Source organism: Dermacentor silvarum, chromosome 4, assembly GCF_013339745.2.
Source record: "Dermacentor silvarum isolate Dsil-2018 chromosome 4, BIME_Dsil_1.4, whole genome shotgun sequence".
Lineage (NCBI taxonomy): Eukaryota > Metazoa > Arthropoda > Arachnida > Ixodida > Ixodidae > Dermacentor > Dermacentor silvarum.
In genome coordinates, this window is record NC_051157.2 from 8794813 (window position 1) to 8814380 (window position 19568).

Consider the following 19568-nt stretch of genomic DNA (forward strand, 5'->3'; position numbering starts at 1 on the left):
CGCCATAGCCACTAGGCTCATTCAGACCGGCAACTTGAGCAGGTTGTGTGACCTGCTCAACTTGCGACTGGCGACCAAAAAGCGACGGACCCTCTCAGCGGCAAGTGCGGCTGGCCATCGCCACGCCAAACAAGTGTCACCTTATTCAAACGTCCTGTTCGTACACATCTGATTGGTTCAGCCGTTTTGCGACTGTGGTCGCGCGACTGGTCCAAAATGGTCGCTTTTCGAGAAAGGCGGCCGTTTGCTACCACTATTGAGAGCAACTTGGTCGCGCGACTGCTGTCAGTTGCCGGTGTGAATAAGCCTTAATCGCGGAGGATCAGACCATATCCTTCGCGATCTGCACTGCCGATATAAATTTGTCGGGACGTTCGCAAGCATCTTTTTCTCGACAGAAAGATTGCTGCCCCTCGTGCACGCACCTTGTCTTTGGGCGGTCCATTGTAGAGGAACGCTGGGTAGTTTGGCGGAAATGCGTACTCCTCGTACTGTTGGAAGTTCGCCGCGGCGTGTGCCACACTGCACTGCTGGATGATGGCCGTCACAGTGTCGATAACTTGCTCCACGTTGGTGAAGCGGCCATGCTCGTCGCCAGGCACACCCTGCGACCAAAAAGGCGTGTATGCAGAGAAGCGGCTCAGATTCCTCCACAGATGTATGGTTCCTTTGGACGTGCACTTCTACGTCGTCCCGGTTGGGACTGCCAGGGACTGCAATATAAGTCTAGGACGACATTACTCTCTTTATATTCCGTGTCTGACCTTTGCGTGTGCTAACCACAAAGAAGGCTCAAATTGAGTGATCAAAAATTCAGTCTCATCTCCGCGCAGAGCTACCGTCGTGAATAGCCTTGCATAGACTCAGCAGAGCTTTTGTGCGAACACTACGCTGAGTCTGGCCACAGTTGTCTGCTGCTAAGTTTCCCTACTATGTGAATGAATGTTTCATATAGGCTACCATGACCATCAGTGGCACTTGTTAACACTGTCAGGACTAGATCTACTTGAAATGCAAAAACAAAGCGACCGTTGCCGCCGCAGCTCGAATAATAGAGGATCGCACGCGTAATGCAGGATGCGTAGGTTAGGCTCCCGCCTGCGACAATTGTCTTTATAGCATTTTCTTATCCTTTGTCCTTATTATCTCTGCATTTCAAATAAAGATAACAGTAATTTACCCTTTGAGTTTGCCCACTTCTATTGGCTTACTAACCCAAATCGAGCCAATCTTTTCCCCAATTGTCGGTCACTCTACTTAAAGTTTGGTTGGAGAACTGAAATTCGAGCGAGATGATTTTGATTCATTATTAACTGTAGCGCGACAAAAGTACAAAGGACAGAGACGAAGTGAACACTACGCTGTGTGTATTCACTTCGTCTCTGCTCATTACGATCCTGTCGCGCTGCTGTTCCTAATGACTAAACGTTCGACACCGCATACCCCCCCCCCCCCCCCCCCTCCCTGTGCACGTTGCTATGTATGGAAACAAAACAAAATCGCTAAATATGCAGATGCGAAATGAATCATTCAAGGCGCCCAATATCTTAGGGAAGAAGGTCCATGAAGTGCTTGCGCATTTTCGACCACATAAGACTGAATACCCGTGAGTTTTCTCGGTCGTCCACATCTTTCAGCAAACCCAAGGCCACACCGCCATAATCAGGTAGGTTTTAAGGATAAGACGATTAATGATGACCGAAATGCCGAAAAAAGTTGGCGTAGCTTGCACTAGTGGCGCAAGGCTAAAGACACAGCGGAGCTGATCGGCTCCTAGCTGGTCCTGGCTATATAAAGTGATGCTAAGTTATACGAAGTAATGCCAAGTGATGCTAAGTTATCCGAAGTCTATAAGCATTTCCTCGTGGTCCGTGGCATCGGGGAACGCCTCGCGAAGCACTTGCAGTCCGAGCACACGTAGGGGAAGTGGGGCGAAAGCTATGCACAGTGCACGAGCGGCGCGCAGCAGACGACACGCTGGGATGACGTCACAGCGCATGCGCAGTAGCGCGCAGCTGGTGGAAGCTCGGCCGAGCCGCCGCCGCAGACGCCTGCTGCAGCCACGGACACCGCGAGCGATCGGCGCTAATGCGAGAGAGAGTGCGCGCGACTCTCTTGCCCTCATTTTATCTTTCTCTCTCCCTAGCATAGCGCACGACGCTCCGCGAGGTGGTTGCTCGGCAACGTAGTGGCAGGTGGCACACATTACTGTCGGCTTAAACAGCTCCGCTGTAAAAACAAGCACGAAGCGCTGTCGGTCTGTCCGTCCGTTTTGTCAGCATGATCGTTCTTGCACCTTGTGTATAAAATTTACGTCGCCACGATGGACCCGTCATAGTATTTGACACTACGGTACTTTGTTCCCAAGCGTTGTCATCTAGCAATCAATGCCTGAGCATCTTTCAATCAATCCCGGTCAAATCAATCAATCTACTTATGTGCGAATGAACAATTTTGCCGCTCAGTCACGAAAGATAACCTGTATCAAACATCCGGCTTTCCACTATTTTTTTTACCGGATAAAATTATGTCGTATGATAATCCTAATTAATTGTGTGTACCATTTGTATTGATATACACGGGATATTTAAATGTAAACACCTTCGACCGAAATATGTCTGGCTGGGCGAAACAATCAGTAAGAAAGAGAAAATCATCCGCAAAGTTTAAAAATTAGATTCCCGACGTTTGGAGGCCAATTCGGTGCCTTTCTCATCAGGGGTGACTATTTTGGATGACCAGAGAGAGTGTCTTTAAGCATTTGCGACCTTTAGTTGTTGATTTTGCAGGAAAACTAATGAAGCGCCGCACCATAAATTAACAATTCATTTGCCGTTGCGCTTTGCTTGTACCATGCGCCACCAGCATAGTCTGACACACACACAATGTTCTTTTTTGTTTGCTTTCCGTTTTTCATGGCATTTTTCGGCGGGGAATGGCAATAGAAAGCACTTGCCTTTAGTCCAACGCCTGTCAGATGTCGTTCCTTGACGAGTTCGTCTCTCCACTGCTGCAGTTCGTAGTCGTTATCGAGCTTCTCTGGTGTGTCTGCGTAATGCGTTGTAATAAGCTTCGAATGAAGAAAAGCGGGGCGAGCAAACACTACTACCTACCGTAGTAATAGTTGACGACCTTGGCGACGTATCTTCTGATCGCCGCGTTGATCCTAATTGCGTCGTCCCGGTACGGATACCAAGGGAGAACGTCCGAACTGAGTACCTGTGGTTGGAAAATGTAACATGTTAACGTAACGTCGGTCAGCATTGACATTTGTTGTTTGTAATGGGATTTAGAGATAATACTATTTTACTCGCGCATACTCTTTCAGAGCAAGTGCACTTAATTTCTACCCCCGTCGCCAGTTGTCTGCGTAGCCCGCGCTCGTATGATAGCCATGGCAAGCTAACATTGGCGCAAAGAACAGAATGAGCGCGTTATCACAGTCGTTCTTTCCGCAGATTTCCGCAGTCGCCGGTAAAAGACTGTTCTCTGGAAACACTGCAGGTTCCGATGGGCAGCAAAAAAAAAAAAAATCCTTCGTCTTACTTTTGAGGCTGGCCACAAAACCTCACATGCTCTCAAAGGCTTGGCATCTTCGTGTAGCAAAATCCAGAAGCTGACACTGCTTGCACTAAAACTTGTTGCTATAGATAACTTGGTTTGTTACGCCGATGGAAGGTTGCAGCGCAACATGGGCAAGGATAAGAAAGACAGTTTGCTCCACTCTCTCCCTTAGCCTTTTTGTCCATGTTGGGCAGCATCTTTTATCTGGCTTCGCATGCAGAAGAAAGGGCTAACCTTTCCCTTCTTAAAAAAATCCTTTTCTATCTCTCTCTCTCGCATGCCTACATGCAGTACATAGCAGGACGATTTACTTTCGTTTCACGACTAATCGAAAAAAAAAAAAGGTGAAGTGGGGCAGATAACGCAAAGTAGGCCAGGCCAACCTGTCATAAAAGGGTAGTCATATAATCCTATATCAAGAATACAAAGCGTGCAATGCTTTTTTGGGAATATAGAACGTTAATGGTTTTTTTGTATTCCCTGCACACGCGCGAGCACATAATTGCAGCATATGTGTATTGTACATACTCGAACTGGTCTCTTAACGAACGGAGTGTCTTGAAACGATGTGCCTTTTGGCGGAGTGTTGTTTTTCTACCTCTGGCTATTTCTGTGAAATCTCCAGTGTATCTCTCAGTCGTCGCGCCTTGTTCACTGGCGATGGAAGTAAACCAGCCAGGGGTGTCTGCCGGAACCATTAATGTTTCCGGCAGACACCATGGGTGCTCCCGCAACTCGGGGTTCACGGCTCATCGCCGACGTTTCACCTGGGATTCCGAAGCCCTCACGCTATAATTGGCACGTCGACGACGAGCACTTTCCCGAGCGAGTTCGCGGCGCCGTTGCTCAAACGCAGCCTGCTCCTCGGCGGAACGCACGTCGCACGGCCTTCCCATCCGGCTGCCAAAACTGATCTTAGGCGAAGGAAGCCGTCGGAGCGCGCGCCGACCGCCTTTGCTTCCCTTTCCCTCCCAGCCACACACCAAATGACCCTGATTGGTCGCGTGTCACATGGTGCGGTGCCGGCGCAGCTTTGCTCGCATAAACTCTTTCTTCCATCCTTTCTTTCTGTCTTTATTTCTCATCCCTGGCTCATACCCGCATATCCCATGCGGGTAAGCGCCACACGTGACTTTTTGCGTGACTACGCCACCACCGAAATTCGTAAAGCAATACAAGCTTCGCTTGGAAATTAAGAAGGAAATGACTATCTTAAAAAAAGATGGCAAGGGATCATTCCTCACATCGAGAAGCCGCCGCAAAAGTTAGGAAGCGACGCTCCCGTCACCGATGTTCTTCAACAAGAGCTTCTTCGTATGCCACCTCCACAGTCACCTCCTCCACTGCCACCCAGGCCATGCACATCAGAAAGGTCTACAAAGGACAAGGGCACGAAGGCCTACTCGTTCCGCATTAGAATGGAGGATACGCCCATGTGCGACTATTGTGGAACTATAGAAACGATTGAACACGTCTTATGTCTCTGTCCGCAGTTCGCCGTCGAGCGTGAAGCTCTCCGGACAGCATTGAACCGGCTGGACTCTAGACCATTTCCGGAAATGAAGATCCTTGGACCATGGCCGTACGCGTAAATGGGACAAAAAGCCACAAAAGCGTTGTGGCAGTACCTCAAGTCGACAGGTATTGGCGGTCGCGTGAAGACTCGGTGCCAAGCTTCAAATGTGCGCGAAACTGTGCTCTCTTATCCCCACTCTCTCTATTTTCATCCCTATACCCCTTCCCCCAGTGCAGGGTAGTAAACCGGACGTGTGTCTGGTTAACATCCCTGTCTTTCCTGTCTTTCCTATCTTCTATTTATCTCTCCCCCTCAAATAAGTACTTTTCGGCAGGCTAGTTGGTTCATTTTGGATTCTGTAGTGTACTGCGCAAAATATGCACCGTGAGGTGCGTAAAAAAGGAGAGGTACGAGAGGAAAGACAAAAAGCTGCGCTGTATCCTTTCATGTTGTTTTTTTTCGCACCTGATGCGGTGTATATATCGTGCAGTACACTACAGAATTCTATATGTATATAACACTTGCAAAGATGACCGATGCTTGTGTTGATAATACTGAATGTTTCACGAAATCCGATCGAAATTCCTTTAAGATATGGAAGATGAGACAAATAAATGATCTTCTCTGGATTGCTCTTACTTCAGACATACATCTGAAAATGATTCTCTACAGTAATTAGATGAGGAATTATGGAAGTTAGACTAATTAACTTCTAACCAAAGAGTAATGTGATCATTAAACGAGCACGAAGTGAGTGAAATAGCGGCTTGAAAAGGATGCTCGCTTGGCGATGAGGCACAAGCATTCACGGCACTCATGGGCGTCTATTATGGGCGTGACAGATGCGCTCTTCGGCCGTTCAGTTTCTCTTTCCTGTGTGAAACTGGTCGGAATTAATTATGCTCCAAAACTTAGCTGCGTCATCTTTTCTGTTATGAGCCCTTAATTCTATCGGGATCAGGCGCATGGTTCTTCTGGTTAGAAAGTTAATTAGTCTAATTTGCCTACATACTTGTCTAATTACTACATCGAGTAATTTTCAAATGTGTGCCATTGTGGCAAAAGCAATTGAAAGAAAATTACTTATATGTATTATCGTCTTTTAGGGAGTTTCGAACGCTATTCGTGAAACACCCGGTAACGGTATATCTAGGGTGGCTCAAAAGTGTATATATATAAAAAAGCGGCGAATAATTTGATTTCAAGAACAATACAGTAGCCACTATCAGAACATTTCTGCCAGAGAAACGGAAATCGAAGCCATAAATAAGCGCGCGTACATATTTGTGCGCATCAGGTTAAAGAACGTTACAGTTTTTCCCGTACCTCGAAGCAATGACGCGATAGCTTACAATGAGCAGTGAGCCTTGAACTTTCGCGCAGTGCTTATTGGGAGCGAAAATTCGCTGGTGCGAGCGAGCAGTCTCCTTTGGGTAAGCAAAATAAATGTGGGCCGTATTCGTTTGTAAAAGTTGCGCCTCCTGGTATTGAAGAGGAAAGACCACCACCGGGAGGAGACCAGTTCCAAAGTCCGGATCAGGCCTAGCCTGACTTTGCCATTAGTCTCTGCAAAAAACACCAATTAGTTGCTTACTGCTGAATTTGTTCAGCTTTTCTCAAATTTATATTTTGGCTACACCCTTACAGGCGTCACAGTAGGCTTGAAGGCTTGAAGAAAACAAGACCACGTCAGTGCCATCCAGTAAAGACGAGGAGAAGCCGAGCGTTAGGAAGAGAAGAATAATGAGGACAAAGCAAACGGGGGGCGGTGGACATCAAAACGACCAGGTGTGTGGGCCCATAGGAGCTATCACTGTCAAACTGTGTAAACTATTATGCACAATACAGGAAACGACCTCCATAAAAGAAGTCGCAGTTTCGCCCGAGAGGCGAAGCATGAATTCCGATAGCAAATTTACTAGGAGAGAGCTATACGGAGTAAGGGTAGTAGTTTTATCGGCTGTATAAACTTGGACACATTCGCTTAATTACTAACTGAATAAACAAGCATGGTGTCATAGCGAACAAGCAAACATGAATAGATCCCACTCGACGACCGCTGTCAGAACGCTGGCGTGAGCAAGCGCAGCGGCAGTAGTGAGCGAAGGTTCTTGGTGTCTATCGCTTCAACGGAAACTGAGCAGCGAAAGCACAACGCATACAAAGCTATGAGCCGTCTGAGATCGCTGTCAAGATACGGTGCGGTGACTGCCCGCAGCCGCGCAAAGTACGCAGTTTCGGACAGAGTAGAAGCCGCACCCCCTCCCTCCCGCGCTGCCTTCCTGCTTTCCTCCTTTCGCGTGCGAGACTGAGTCGCCAGTTCCCCATGCGCCATTGGTGCCGCAGGACAACGTCGCCCCCTCCCTCTCATCCCCCACGGCCTTTCGCGCGACGGTCGCGTTTGCTCTACGCCATACTCGCACATAAAGCATATGGCGCACGGCGATGATTTTATCGCCCTTGGACTTTATACGGAACCTCACGGCGACGACGACGGCGACGCCGACAGCAACACCGACGGCAGAAATCCGCTTGGAGTGTCCATATAATTGCTATCGCAATAAAACGCAGGATCAGAGCCCTGCTTTCGACACGTAGCAAGATTTCATGCAATCAAAATGTTACGACGTCAAACTCACCCCCCTTGACTCTAAGTCCTTCTCCGGGTTTCCATGCACGTCGAGTCTCCAGACATCTAGGCTGTTTAAGAAAGAAAATGAAGACTACAGTTTTCAGTGCAATAAGTCACTTTCGGTAAATTTCATGCGACGTGGGGTCACCGCTATGTTTAATTTATTGGCATATTTCGGGGGTTCAACGAGACGTGTCCTGTATCATCGTTTCAATTAAATATAGGTCTTCTATTTGTCCGTTCACATGAAATTAAGATTTCCTTGGTTTGTCTTCTAAGTTTTTTTTTTCTATCAGTGGATGAAATCATTAGCGCAGTTTGAAGAACTTGAGCTTCTCGAATCAATTTAGCAGGCTCTCTCTCTGTCTCTCTCAAAATACTGAAGCATTTATTTTTGTGTCATCAGCGTTAATTTTAGACTGCATGAGAATACGAAAACTTGGGATACTAGTTGGTTTCTGAATATCATAGTGAACTGGAAGTCAGTTGATGGTCAGCACATGCGTTCCCGTCATTATTTATTGTCTTGTCATCCGTGCTGTGCCATTGGTATCTTTAAACGCATTCTCTTTGAATGGTGATATTCTACTGTTCTATCTTGACTAGACACCATTATTCATATGGGATTTATGAACCTCAAGGTTATGTTTTATACTTGTTTATTCATAAATATTACTGGCATAAACAGAGAATATACAAAAATTGAAAACGACATTGTTGAGTATCTAATGAACAAATTTCTGTCGAATTAGTTATAATTAAAAGGAAGCAGTTTCACCCTTGTCGTCAACGACAGCAATATATTTACTGATTTCCTGAATCTGGAGCAACAAAGTTCTGAAAAGTAAAATAGTAAAATTTAAGAGACTCTGTTCAAAAGTTTCAGCTCTGTAAAAGGCATATCAAAAGGAGCGGATCGCAAGGTATCGTGATCAAGCGCGTGTTGGGAGAGGCAAGCGAGTGCGCGTATTTTCCTCTCCCCTGGTCGTGCGCCGCCAGCGCCCTATCTTGGCGGTAATCTCCGGTAGGTTCAAAGTATGGGCGAGCCGACATGGCTGGTGGCTACACGTGCGATGTCTTCGCGCGCACCTAGAGCTGGAAGTGGCGTAATCTCGAGTTTCGGACACGCGTTGAATTGATATGCTTCCTACGTTTGCACTCTTCATCACGCCAGCGTTGTGATAACGAGTGTTCGTCGTCTCCGAGTGAGAGGTGCTCATGTTTGCCTATGCGCGCATGGCACCTTGCTTACTAATTAAGTGCATGATAAGAGAATGTTTACTAAAATTTACACGGCCGATAAAATTAGGAACATTGCTTCTTCTACGTGTGTAATACTTTGCTATTGCTATCAATGCTTCGCTTTTTCCGGCGAAACCGCGACTTTCTTTTAACTTAACAGTTTTCGGAAGTTTTGGTGAGAAATTCCAGGCTTTCCTTAAATTTACGCTTCCTACAGTAACTAGACCTCCCTGCCTTTCCTCTCCTTGCTCTCTCTCTCTCTCAAATGAAAGAAATTCTCTTCAAATTGGTCCAGCAGTTTACTCATAAAGCATTTCGGCGTTTTAGATATATTTGAACAGGTGAATGGAAGTTGGCCTCAAGCTAAAGCTTCCTCTTTAGGAAGTGCCTAGAGTGCGGAAAAAAAATTGTCAAGAAAATTACGCAGATCCCACGCCTGTGGGAGTCGATGCTATGCGAGGCATTTTGCAGGTAGCTGCTTATGCAACATTGTTTGGTGTTCCGCAAAGCGTTAACAGGTGGAGTAACCTGTTGATCTTATTTCACATAACTAGTGCAGATTCTGTGCGTTGGGACGTAAACTAGGCTACAGCTAAGGCGTTGCGCTGCTGAGCACGAGTTTGCGGGTTCGAATCCCGGCCGCGGCGGCAGCATTTCGATGGAGGTTAAATGCAAAAACGCCCGTGTGCTGGCGTTGTAGTGCACGCTAAAGAACCCCAGGTGGTCAAAATTAATCCGGAGCAGTCCGCTACGGCGTGCCTCATAATCAGAACTGGTTTTAGCACGTAAAACCCCAGAAAGAAGAAGAAGTAAACTAGGCTAATTAGAACTTTATGCGAGCTATACGTTAGCGGGTTGCGGCTTTTATTTGAACATTTAAAAAAGTCCGAGGACACCTAAGCACTCCTTATGACTTGTGAATGAGAAATCATTACTGTCCAATAGAATGCCGCTGAGCGGTCATTCGAGTTATGAACTCCTCGTGGGTAAGCGAGCACGTTGACACGCTTGGCCAACACCTCCTAGATAGCACAAGGCCGGTGCACTTCGATCCGTGACGTCATGTTACCTTGCACGACTGCCATAGAATCTAGTGGGGACGCTCCCGGGTAAACCACGGTGATTTTGACGTCACCGCTTTTGTCACGCCAGGCTTGGCAATGTAAATTTGTCTTACTAGCGTCATATCATAAAGTAGAGTGCACAGGCCTGCTATCAAGAAAAAAAAAAGCACTGGTTTAGCCCAGTGGGTAAGACAATCTGCTTCTCAGCATGTGGTCGTAGGTTCGAATCTCACTGCCGCCATGCAAAGTTTTTGTTTCTTTCGAACTTATTGTGTGTTTCTATATACATTAATTTCTCTATAGCACTAACCGAGGTGAAGTTAGAACGCAGGCGAGAGCTTGCGCGGATAACACAGGCTTCCGAGAGCGAGGGTGACGTCACATCGTGGCGATGCCCTCACGCAACACCTGGCGCGCCAGCAGATGTTCCTTTTCGGCCGCTCTGCTCCATCGAGGCGCACACGTGACGTGGCGTCGCAGTCAGTGGGAATTTAGGTGCCGTTCCGCTGCTACAGAAGCCGGCTTTTTCGCTCAATGAGCCATTTGATGTTTTTGCGTTAATATCATTCTATATCGTCTGTTAGTGTGTCTGTCTGAGCCGGCCTGTCTTTGCTATGAACTGTATTTCTTGCTTGCTTGTTTCAGGGAGCCGGCCTAACTTTGATATGTACTGTTTGTCTAGAGAGAAAGCGTAGCAGGCATCGGCTATGAAGCCAATCTCTCTACACACACATTTGGTAATAATATTAAAAAGGCAAGCAGATGCGTGTGTGACGCGAGTGTGTTTGGGCGAGAGCAGCAGGATGACAACAATGGCGACGACATGATTTCTAATGCGGCCATTAGACGCAAGCTTACGACATGCCGATTGTTGGTTTCTAAATAAGCACTGGACGGGCGTAAGAGAGAGGAACACGGACTGTGACGCCATCTGCGACTAAGTGGTACACAATCTTACGTACGTGTGCTATATGGTCTATGTTAAAACGACGATGAAATTTGTTCTCTGGCGAAGAAACGGTAAAACCTATTTCACCTGGGCCGATCACGAAGACGGTACAATGTCGCACAACTTCTACGAACCAATAGCTAGAGAAAAGTACTGGGTAAATAGAGAGCGATGGAGGAAACTACTGGGGAATGTGGACCGATCTTGTAGACAATACAGTCCAACAAAAAGTCTCAAAGCGCTAGCTGCCACGACAGCAGAATGCAAGACACTGGCCCGTGACGCACGCGCGAAACTTTTCAATGAGCCAGTTGGCTTTCGCATGAAAAATAAATGCTTGTGATTGTAGTCTCATGGTTCGAGTATCGGACTGCCGTGCTCGAAGCCGGAAGTTAGGTCAGGCATTTCCTTTTGTTGAAAAAGCCCGAAACGAGGCGTGACAGGAGCCAGCCAAGCTACCGCAAAGCGCCTCCAGCGCGGCCAGGAATGCTTCGCACTTAAAGAGTAACAGTGCTCACCCTCTGCGAATGATCTCGAACATTCCCTTGACTCCGACAGCCAGCGTCTTGTCCACCCAGCCTCCCGGGCTGACGAGCTTACTGATGCCACGGCTGCAAAAATGCACACAATTCACCTGCTTTGATTTTTATTTATTCACATAGAAGCATTGGCAAGTACATCTTCGAGCAAAGCGTGGACAGGCAGTAAAGCATATGAAGCACCTGGGACGCACATTGCCTGTTGGCGCTTTGTTTCCAAGAAGAATGTATGCCAACTTGACCAAAATTCGGTTGGAGAAGTAGGTGTCGCATCTTCTTGCTCAAGGCGCGAAAACACAACATACAGACATACATGCGTTTCGTGTGTCTTATTCTGCCACTCTATCGCTCTTTGCGAGACATACGACTGAACGTGATTCTTCTTTGGGCCGCTACGCACTGCTTGTTGGTGGCCGCTTTCTCGGTGCATATCTTACCAAGGAAGATGTCCTCCTTAAAAAAAAATTTAGGTGGTTAAGTTGTTGAAGGCGAAGCAGAAGGCAGAAATTGTGCCGCAACTTTCAGGATTGAGGGTGTAAACTAACGATATCTCTTCTGTTCTGCTGTAAATGAGCTACTGAGTTTACTGTAAAGAAATTCAGGTGGAAAATTCCTTAGCTACTCCAGTTCGTTTTCTTCTACATAAGACTAAATAAATAAATAAGGAATGACTAAATAAATAAATAAATATTCGTAAATAACCAATACCAAATTTACTTGAGAACGTGCTCTTCACTTCATCATTACCGACAGTGCAGGTGTGAGTGGTTTAATAAGGAATGCAATATTTTTCTAGAAGACACAAAAGTCGAGTATTCGAAAGATCTTCTACCTCAACTGTTGCACTACCATCAATATATAGAAGATCAGAACAGAAGGGATGAAAATAATCATCGCAGTACTGCAACCACGACGAAAGGCTAAGTACATTCGGCATTATTACAGAGCAGATTTTACTTCGATAAGCGAGGAACTTGAAAGGTTTTGGATAGCTATATGGAGGCAGTTTATAGCGTCCACTTGAAGTTAATTCAAATCTTCTGAAAAATACAGTGATAAGCCTAATATAGAAATATACACCGGAACAATTGATTCAGTGTATGCATCACTGCTCATGGTTCAGCGTTTCGCTAAAACGCTTGTTGGATAAAAAAAGTGATCGTTGCGCAGAGTGAAAAAAATAGTAGAGTCCCAAAACACTCGCCAAATTTCCTGAACGTCGTTCAGTTGTTCGAGGATGCAGCTAAAGAAGCCAGCCATGCTTTTTTTTTTTCATAACACACTTCAATCATTGGTAGCAGTACAAAAAACAAATAAATTTCGGAATCTTATCAGCATCACACAACACAAAAAAATGGCATCACTTGCTGATGCCAACGAATACGTTGTTCCCAGTGCTGCAAGCTGCAGTGTTTTGAATGTTGTACTTTCCAGGTCTTTCGTGCAGCCAACTTCACTTACTTTCCCTATTTTTCTCTTCACGAAGTACGCACGCATTGATCCTATTGTGATTGATTCTGTTGATGTCCTTAAATTAACCCAAACATTACAGGTGTCATCATCATCAGACGTTGGTAATTATTGAAAGTTAAAAAACCACACGGAAGTGGGTTCCGATATATTTCTATTAAGCACTATTTCACATTTTTATTATCGTACCTCTTGCCTGATCCCTGGATGGAGGGTATGGTTGTGCCAGTGTTTAAACCAGGTGATGCCATTTCCTCACTTACACAGGCCATTATTGATGCCTAAGGTATCAAGCAGAATGCTCGAAAATGCTATTTCTTGGGATCTCGTGAACGTTTTTGGAAAGTAACTCATTCCTTACCGCATTTCCACATGGAAATGCGGCAAAAATATTTTACGACACCGCTTATTTTGCGTTTACGAATGATCTTTCTTTCTGGTTTAGGCTCGACACTGACTAGATCTTTATGGATTTTCGCAAAGCGTTCGACTTTGTTTTCTATAAGAATATTTGTTTCAAGCTTTGTAAACTTAACCTGGACCCACACTATACATATAGCTTGAATCGAAAATGTTCTGGCTAACCGGTTCCAGTGTATCAGCGTAAACGATTCCGAATCATTTCTAACTCCAGCTCTTTCCGCAGTTACGCAAGGATATGTCTTGGGTCCTTGGCTTTTCTTCATTTACGCCAACGATTTGCCAACTTCCTATAATTCACCAATCAGATTGTTCGAAAACAACTGCGCGATTTACAGGGCTATTTTCTTCAATCCCGACCACGCACTTCTGCAATCTGGCCTCGCTAAAGTATGCAATTGGGGTGAGGAATGACAAATGCCCAGTTAAATATTCACAAGTACAAACAACTAAGAGTTTATCTGAACAATGTTTCTGGTAACAGATAGGCTTATAACATTAACCGGCAAACGCATACTGGAACAGGTTGCATCATTAAGTACCTAGGTGTCCCCATAACTTCTGACTTGTCTTGGGACTCTTAATTGTATGCTAATAATTGTAGCAATGCTAATAAAACACTTTGTTAGTTAAAGCGAAACTTCTCTATGGCACTATCGTCTCTAAAACACTTGCTATATAAAACACTTATCCGGTCTAAAGTAGAGTATGTATCGAGTGTATGGAATCCAAGCCATGAATATCTTAACAAGCCAGAGTCGGTTCAGAACCGCAGCGCTCGTTTCATTTTAAGTAATTATAATCGCGCATCCAGTGTGCCGTCTATGAAGATAACCTTAAGTCTACCCTCACTTTCATTTATAAGAAAAATCGTGCGTTTGTGTCTTTTTCATAAAGTTTAACTTCACAATTAATATCTAGGACGTAATATTTTCTCAGAGCCGTACTACACATCATCGCGTATACTGATTATCGCCATAAACTCCACGTCCCCTTCTGCGAAAAAAAAATTATTTCAATCTTTTACTACACTGACCAGCAAATAATACATGAGTACGCCAACTTTCGTTGTTATGATTTGACATTAATTTTTGTTACAAGGCGCACTTCAAAATGACCTATTTATCATTTATATTTTCTTAACATTTCATTGTTGTTGCAATGATTTTTTTTTGTGCGCTAGATTTTCTCACTTTACTGTTCGTCCGGCATCTGTCTGTAGTACGTGTTAACGCATGTGAATGTATCTTGTGCTTGCTCCCTTCTGTAACGCCATAGTGATCTTGAAGGTATGAAAATAAATAAATAAATAAATCATGAAGGAATCTGTATATATTTTGTATATACTTTCAACATTCTCGACGTTATAGGAACGCGCTTTTGCAAAAGAAGAGAGAGAGAAAGATAGAGAAAAAAAGAATGCTTCTCGTACTGCTTTTTTTCTCGTCACACAATGAATATCATTCCTGGCACAACTCAAAAGTCTGGGAACCTACAACTACGGATCACAATAATTCCGAAGTATAACGTTATTCGTTATCTTTACCTGCATTTGCCGAGCAGTCGGTATGTCAGCGGTTTGACATGCCTTAAAAGTACAAACGGCTTTCGCTTGTTCTTATTGCTATTTCGGACACAGATTTTCCGTTTGAATAACTATTTTACCTTTTACCTCCGCACAATTATGTTTCGTTTTATCGCTACTAAAGTTTTTGATGTATACCCTGCTTGCACGTAATTACGAAATAATGTGACGCAGTGAAGATGTCGAACCAGTCGCTGTGCATCAAATATTAAATCACGCCCTGCTACGAATTTCTGCAAACGTGAAAGCACAGGAATGGATTTTATAATGATTTACAATCGAAAATGAAGCACAAAAGACCCCTTTATGGTAATCTGTTATACCTCTGACACAGGGGTACTTCAAAGACTTTTGCATTAGGGGATATCTACCGGAAAAGCGTTCACGCGGAGTGAGACACGAAATAAGAATATATCCTTTTAGGTAAGGGTCCTTGTGGGATAGGGAGACATTCGAACACCTTTATAGGTCTAAAGGGGTAATCTCGTCCGCAGCTCTTCAACAACAGAAAGTGTTGTATTTTTTTCTGTATTTCTTTTCTCTCATCTAACGCATCCCTTTCCCCCTCTTTCGGTACAGGCTAGCCTACCGGGATATTCTCTGGCTAAACCTCTCTGTCATTGCTTTCACTTTCTCTCTCTTGACAAAAAGACAATGATCACTGATTAATAATATTAGTGGTTGCAAAAGAAATTTTATACTTGGTAGTTTCGCAGTTTGGCAGTGACTTTTTACTGCAGGGACAATTTGATATGATCGCCACCGTCGCGTCATATTGGCCTCCGGCAGTCTTTGGTTCTATAGATTCGTCTCCATCCGGCTTACATGGGGCAGCGTGATTCGCATGGTAATAATTTTGTCAGGTTCGAAAGCAACATATAGTTTATTGTCCATTCGGACGAGCCAATCCACACAGCTTGCACACCGCTGAACTGCGGGAGCGCTATGGTGCCCGGTCGCCCAACGCTCATTCCGGTTTACCGGTATGCACAACCAGCTGGGCAAAACACTGTCCCCGCCCCGCTGCCGAGACGATTGAGCGTTTGCAGCCAAGACAACTGCACGCCGTTGGCGTCTGAAAGATGCGCTTATAAAAATTCGAATTCAACGGCAGTTCTGTGCAGACCCTGCTAGATCGCGGAGACTCTGAGCATTTCTGCTAGATCTGTAAAAGAGAGGGAGCGATTGGCTATAGAAGAGAATCCGTTATGTCTAACGAGCTGTTTCCTTCAACCCTGTGATGTTGTTTTCGTATTGTGCGACTGTTCGCTGTTTGTCACAGTTGTTCTGATTGCTTTGACCTGCGTGTATTCCTCAATGACCCCCCCCCCCCCCCCCCCCCGCCCTTTTCCTTCCCACTGTAATGCCACTCGGCACTGTTGATAAAGAGCAATATATGTAAATAAATACCTGAACGAGTGAAATGTGAGCGTTTCGGACCGCAGGTGATGCTGGACTTAAAACTGTCTGACGCTGTGAGAAGACTCAAATTAGTTCGCGCCTTTTTCTTGTTCCTTTTCATTGACTGGATACTATATTTTAGCGTTTTGTCAGTTTCAGTTTGATCAAGCAGCGCCATGTGCTATGCAGCGTCGCTTACTGAAAACATATAAAGGAGCGACCGCGCGTCAGCGGCAAACTTCTTTTGGCAAAGCGATCCCTTTCAGCGTAAAAAAAGCAAGTTTTAGTTCACACGTGCGTCAGGGGTATTAGACGTATACTTGCGGTTGCACGTACTGGCGTTTGAATGTGGCCGTTTCTTTAGACATGATTAGGTGTGCGCAGTGTATATTCGACGTCCGGCCAGTGCGACAGTTTCCGGAATACCCTGCATGCGTTGATGCACTAGCGCTTATTACCGTAGTCGCCAAGTGTTACGTATCGCACCTCCAGGCTTTGCGTGCCTGACCCCAGCGTTTCTACGTTTTAGCGCTGACTCACGATGGGCACCTTCCTTTCGTATCTGCTGCGAGGCGTAACAGATATCTGCTTTGTTTTTTTCAATCACGGAGTGATATAACAGCCTACGTAGTACGGTTTTGTGATAAGAGGTTTTCTGGAATTATTCTCTCAACTAATTGTTGATTAATGGCTGTAAATAAATGGAAAGGTATGCCACAATAAGAGCCGAATATCCCTAACACAGTTGAGGAATTGAGGGCACGCTTTGCTCCATATAACAAGCGCATGTGTCTTCTATTTCTACTCACTTGCGTGTCAAATATTTTTTATTTCATATCTATATGTAAAAATGAGTAGCCGGTGCCAATTAAAGGCGTCAACCTCTCCTAAATACCATATAATTAAGAAACTGCCTATACAGCTTGCCTCCACTGGTGGCACCATTGCTTACTCTTCATGAGATCGTAAAATCTTATGAAGGAGCAGGCCCTGTGGGCTTTCTGGTGTGAATGAACGAATAAAAATAAAAATTATTAATGAATGAATCCATGTACTCATTATTTGATTAGCATTTTGCTCGTATCACACGACAGGCGAATCGTTCTCAACTGTGGGCTGAATAAGAAAAGTGCCTTACGTGTTGATGGCAATCAAGAAAAGGAAGTGTGGCGCCATGAGCTTGAACAGAGGGTGCGAAGGGCTCAGGTTGCGATGCGTGCAGACGGTGACGCCTTCCATCAGCAGATGCGTGAATCCTGCGATGAGAATGGCAGGAAAATGATGTAATGGGTGCACGAAATGATGCATCGAGAGCCAAGCAAGCAGTCGCAGCATTGCCTTCAGTAATGTAACACCAATACAGACTGCCAAAGAATGCGACACTGAGCCAGTTGCTATTGCATCTTGTAGGGGGAAACAGCACGAAAAACGAAAACTGAGACACACACAACACGAGCGCCGTGTCGTCTGCGTCTCAGTTTGTTTCTCGCGCAGTTTTCTACCACAAGACACTAACAATAACATTCGCAGGTTTTAATTAAGAGGAGCTCTACTAGAATATCGTTTGGTCTTTCCAGTCCAGCTGATTCTACATCATATAGTGTGCATTTCGAGGCAATAGGGGACATATTATGGGTGATGTGCGGTAAAGCTTTCAACAGCGTCAGCTAATTAGGGCTATACAAAACGTTTCTTAGACCGATCCTCGAAAGCGGTTTACGGCCGTTATGCGCATTGTTTAAGTGTGTTCTTAGATATCTGAATCCGCCCCCGTGTTCACATTTAATTTAGAGGGCGCAGGAGGTTGGGGGGCAATTAAAAAAATTGCAACTTATGAATGTATTTTTATTTGTTCACACGTTATTGCTTTTTCTTGCCGTTTTGATGCGCCCTGTGTCTTCATTTCCCCCTTTTCTTTTTGTTCTGGTGTACTTAGGTTGCTGGGGAGAGACTGAGGTTGAAAGCACATCGGCTACTCCATTTTTTTATTTCTGCAGCAGAAAGATAAAAAAGTAAATAAATAAATAAAATACATAAATGAACAAATTAAGAATGCATACTAAAGATAAGGGGCCAGATTTACAAAGATGTTGTTTTGTAAGTGCTCTTTGCCATTGGCCGGCCACCTTAGATAATAATATGCCTTGCATGCCGATTGGATGAAATTCTTTCTTACGAACAATTCTAGCGTAAGAAGTTTTTGTGAATTCGGGCTAAGAATTCCATAACGGAGAATTAACGCAAAATCTTGCCGCGCAGCTCCAAAATGCTCTGTACAACCTGTAGTCTTTATTCAATGGTGTAAGAGTCCTGGTAGGTTCAAACACGCAGCAAACACGCATCGAAGAGCTTGGCACAATGTCGACAGGCCTGTTGGCGATTCTTCGATACCACGATGCATATACCAAAAATCGGCAGAACAAATCTCAGGGAGACTGTCGAAGGCTATGCGTTTAGCATTGAATCGATACGGCGACACAACGTGTTGCCACCATCGAACTGAGTTATGCATGACGCGTGTACTGAAGCAGACCTCCTCTTTCGCGCTTTCCTGTGAACAATCGGTGACATCTAGCACCACCGCCGGGAAGCCTGCGTGTGTCCTCCGAAATTCACGGCGCGCCGGTGCGTGCGAAAGATATTAGCAGCGCGTCATGTAGCAACCGGGCTCCTCTCTCTGGACACGCTGCACCATCTAGTGGCGCTGCCGAGAGGTGGCCTCCGAGACGAGAAGCGTGGCGCGCCGGTGCCTGCGAAGGCTGAGAATCGTTTCCTCGCATGCCGAACACCCAGTAGCACATACTCAGATGATCAAACTTGGAGAGAGCTTCATTGAAGAGCAGCACATAGCCAGTGCTTTAATGGCACAGCTCGCTAAAGTGTTCGCCTGAAAGGCGTTCATTGAAAAGCGGCACATACCGAGCGCATTTGTGGCACAACCTGCTAAAGCGTCGGGTTGCTATCCTAGCTTGAAGAACCCTGGTGACGTGGGTTTGATACCGCTCAGCATGGAAGAAATTTAAGGGATATTTTTCGTCATTGAGGAACGGTCATTGAGGTCATTGAGGAATGTTCAGGTGACGCTCCGAAGACAGTGCGCCTGCCCCGTGAAGTGCGTAAATGGCTTGCAAACGATGAATTAACTGGCTCGAAAGAGTGAAGTGGGCAGCTTGGTATGGTTTGGTT

General features: G+C 45.3%; 1 protein-coding gene across 2 annotated transcripts in view; it reads right to left on the reverse strand.

The window, feature by feature from the left end:
* The window catches only part of LOC119449406 (allene oxide synthase-lipoxygenase protein), a 65329-nt gene that overhangs the window by 3748 nt on the left and 42013 nt on the right, over positions 1-19568 (reverse strand). For both annotated transcript variants that reach the window (XM_037712576.2, XM_037712575.2), the window contains exons 10-15: positions 17521-17638; positions 11486-11578; positions 7720-7780; positions 3114-3219; positions 2957-3048; positions 426-605 (exon numbers count right to left, since the gene is read on the reverse strand). In XM_037712576.2, coding sequence (XP_037568504.1) covers positions 426-605; positions 2957-3048; positions 3114-3219; positions 7720-7780; positions 11486-11578; positions 17521-17638 — 650 coding nt within the window. The remainder of the gene's footprint in view (positions 1-425; positions 606-2956; positions 3049-3113; positions 3220-7719; positions 7781-11485; positions 11579-17520; positions 17639-19568) is intronic.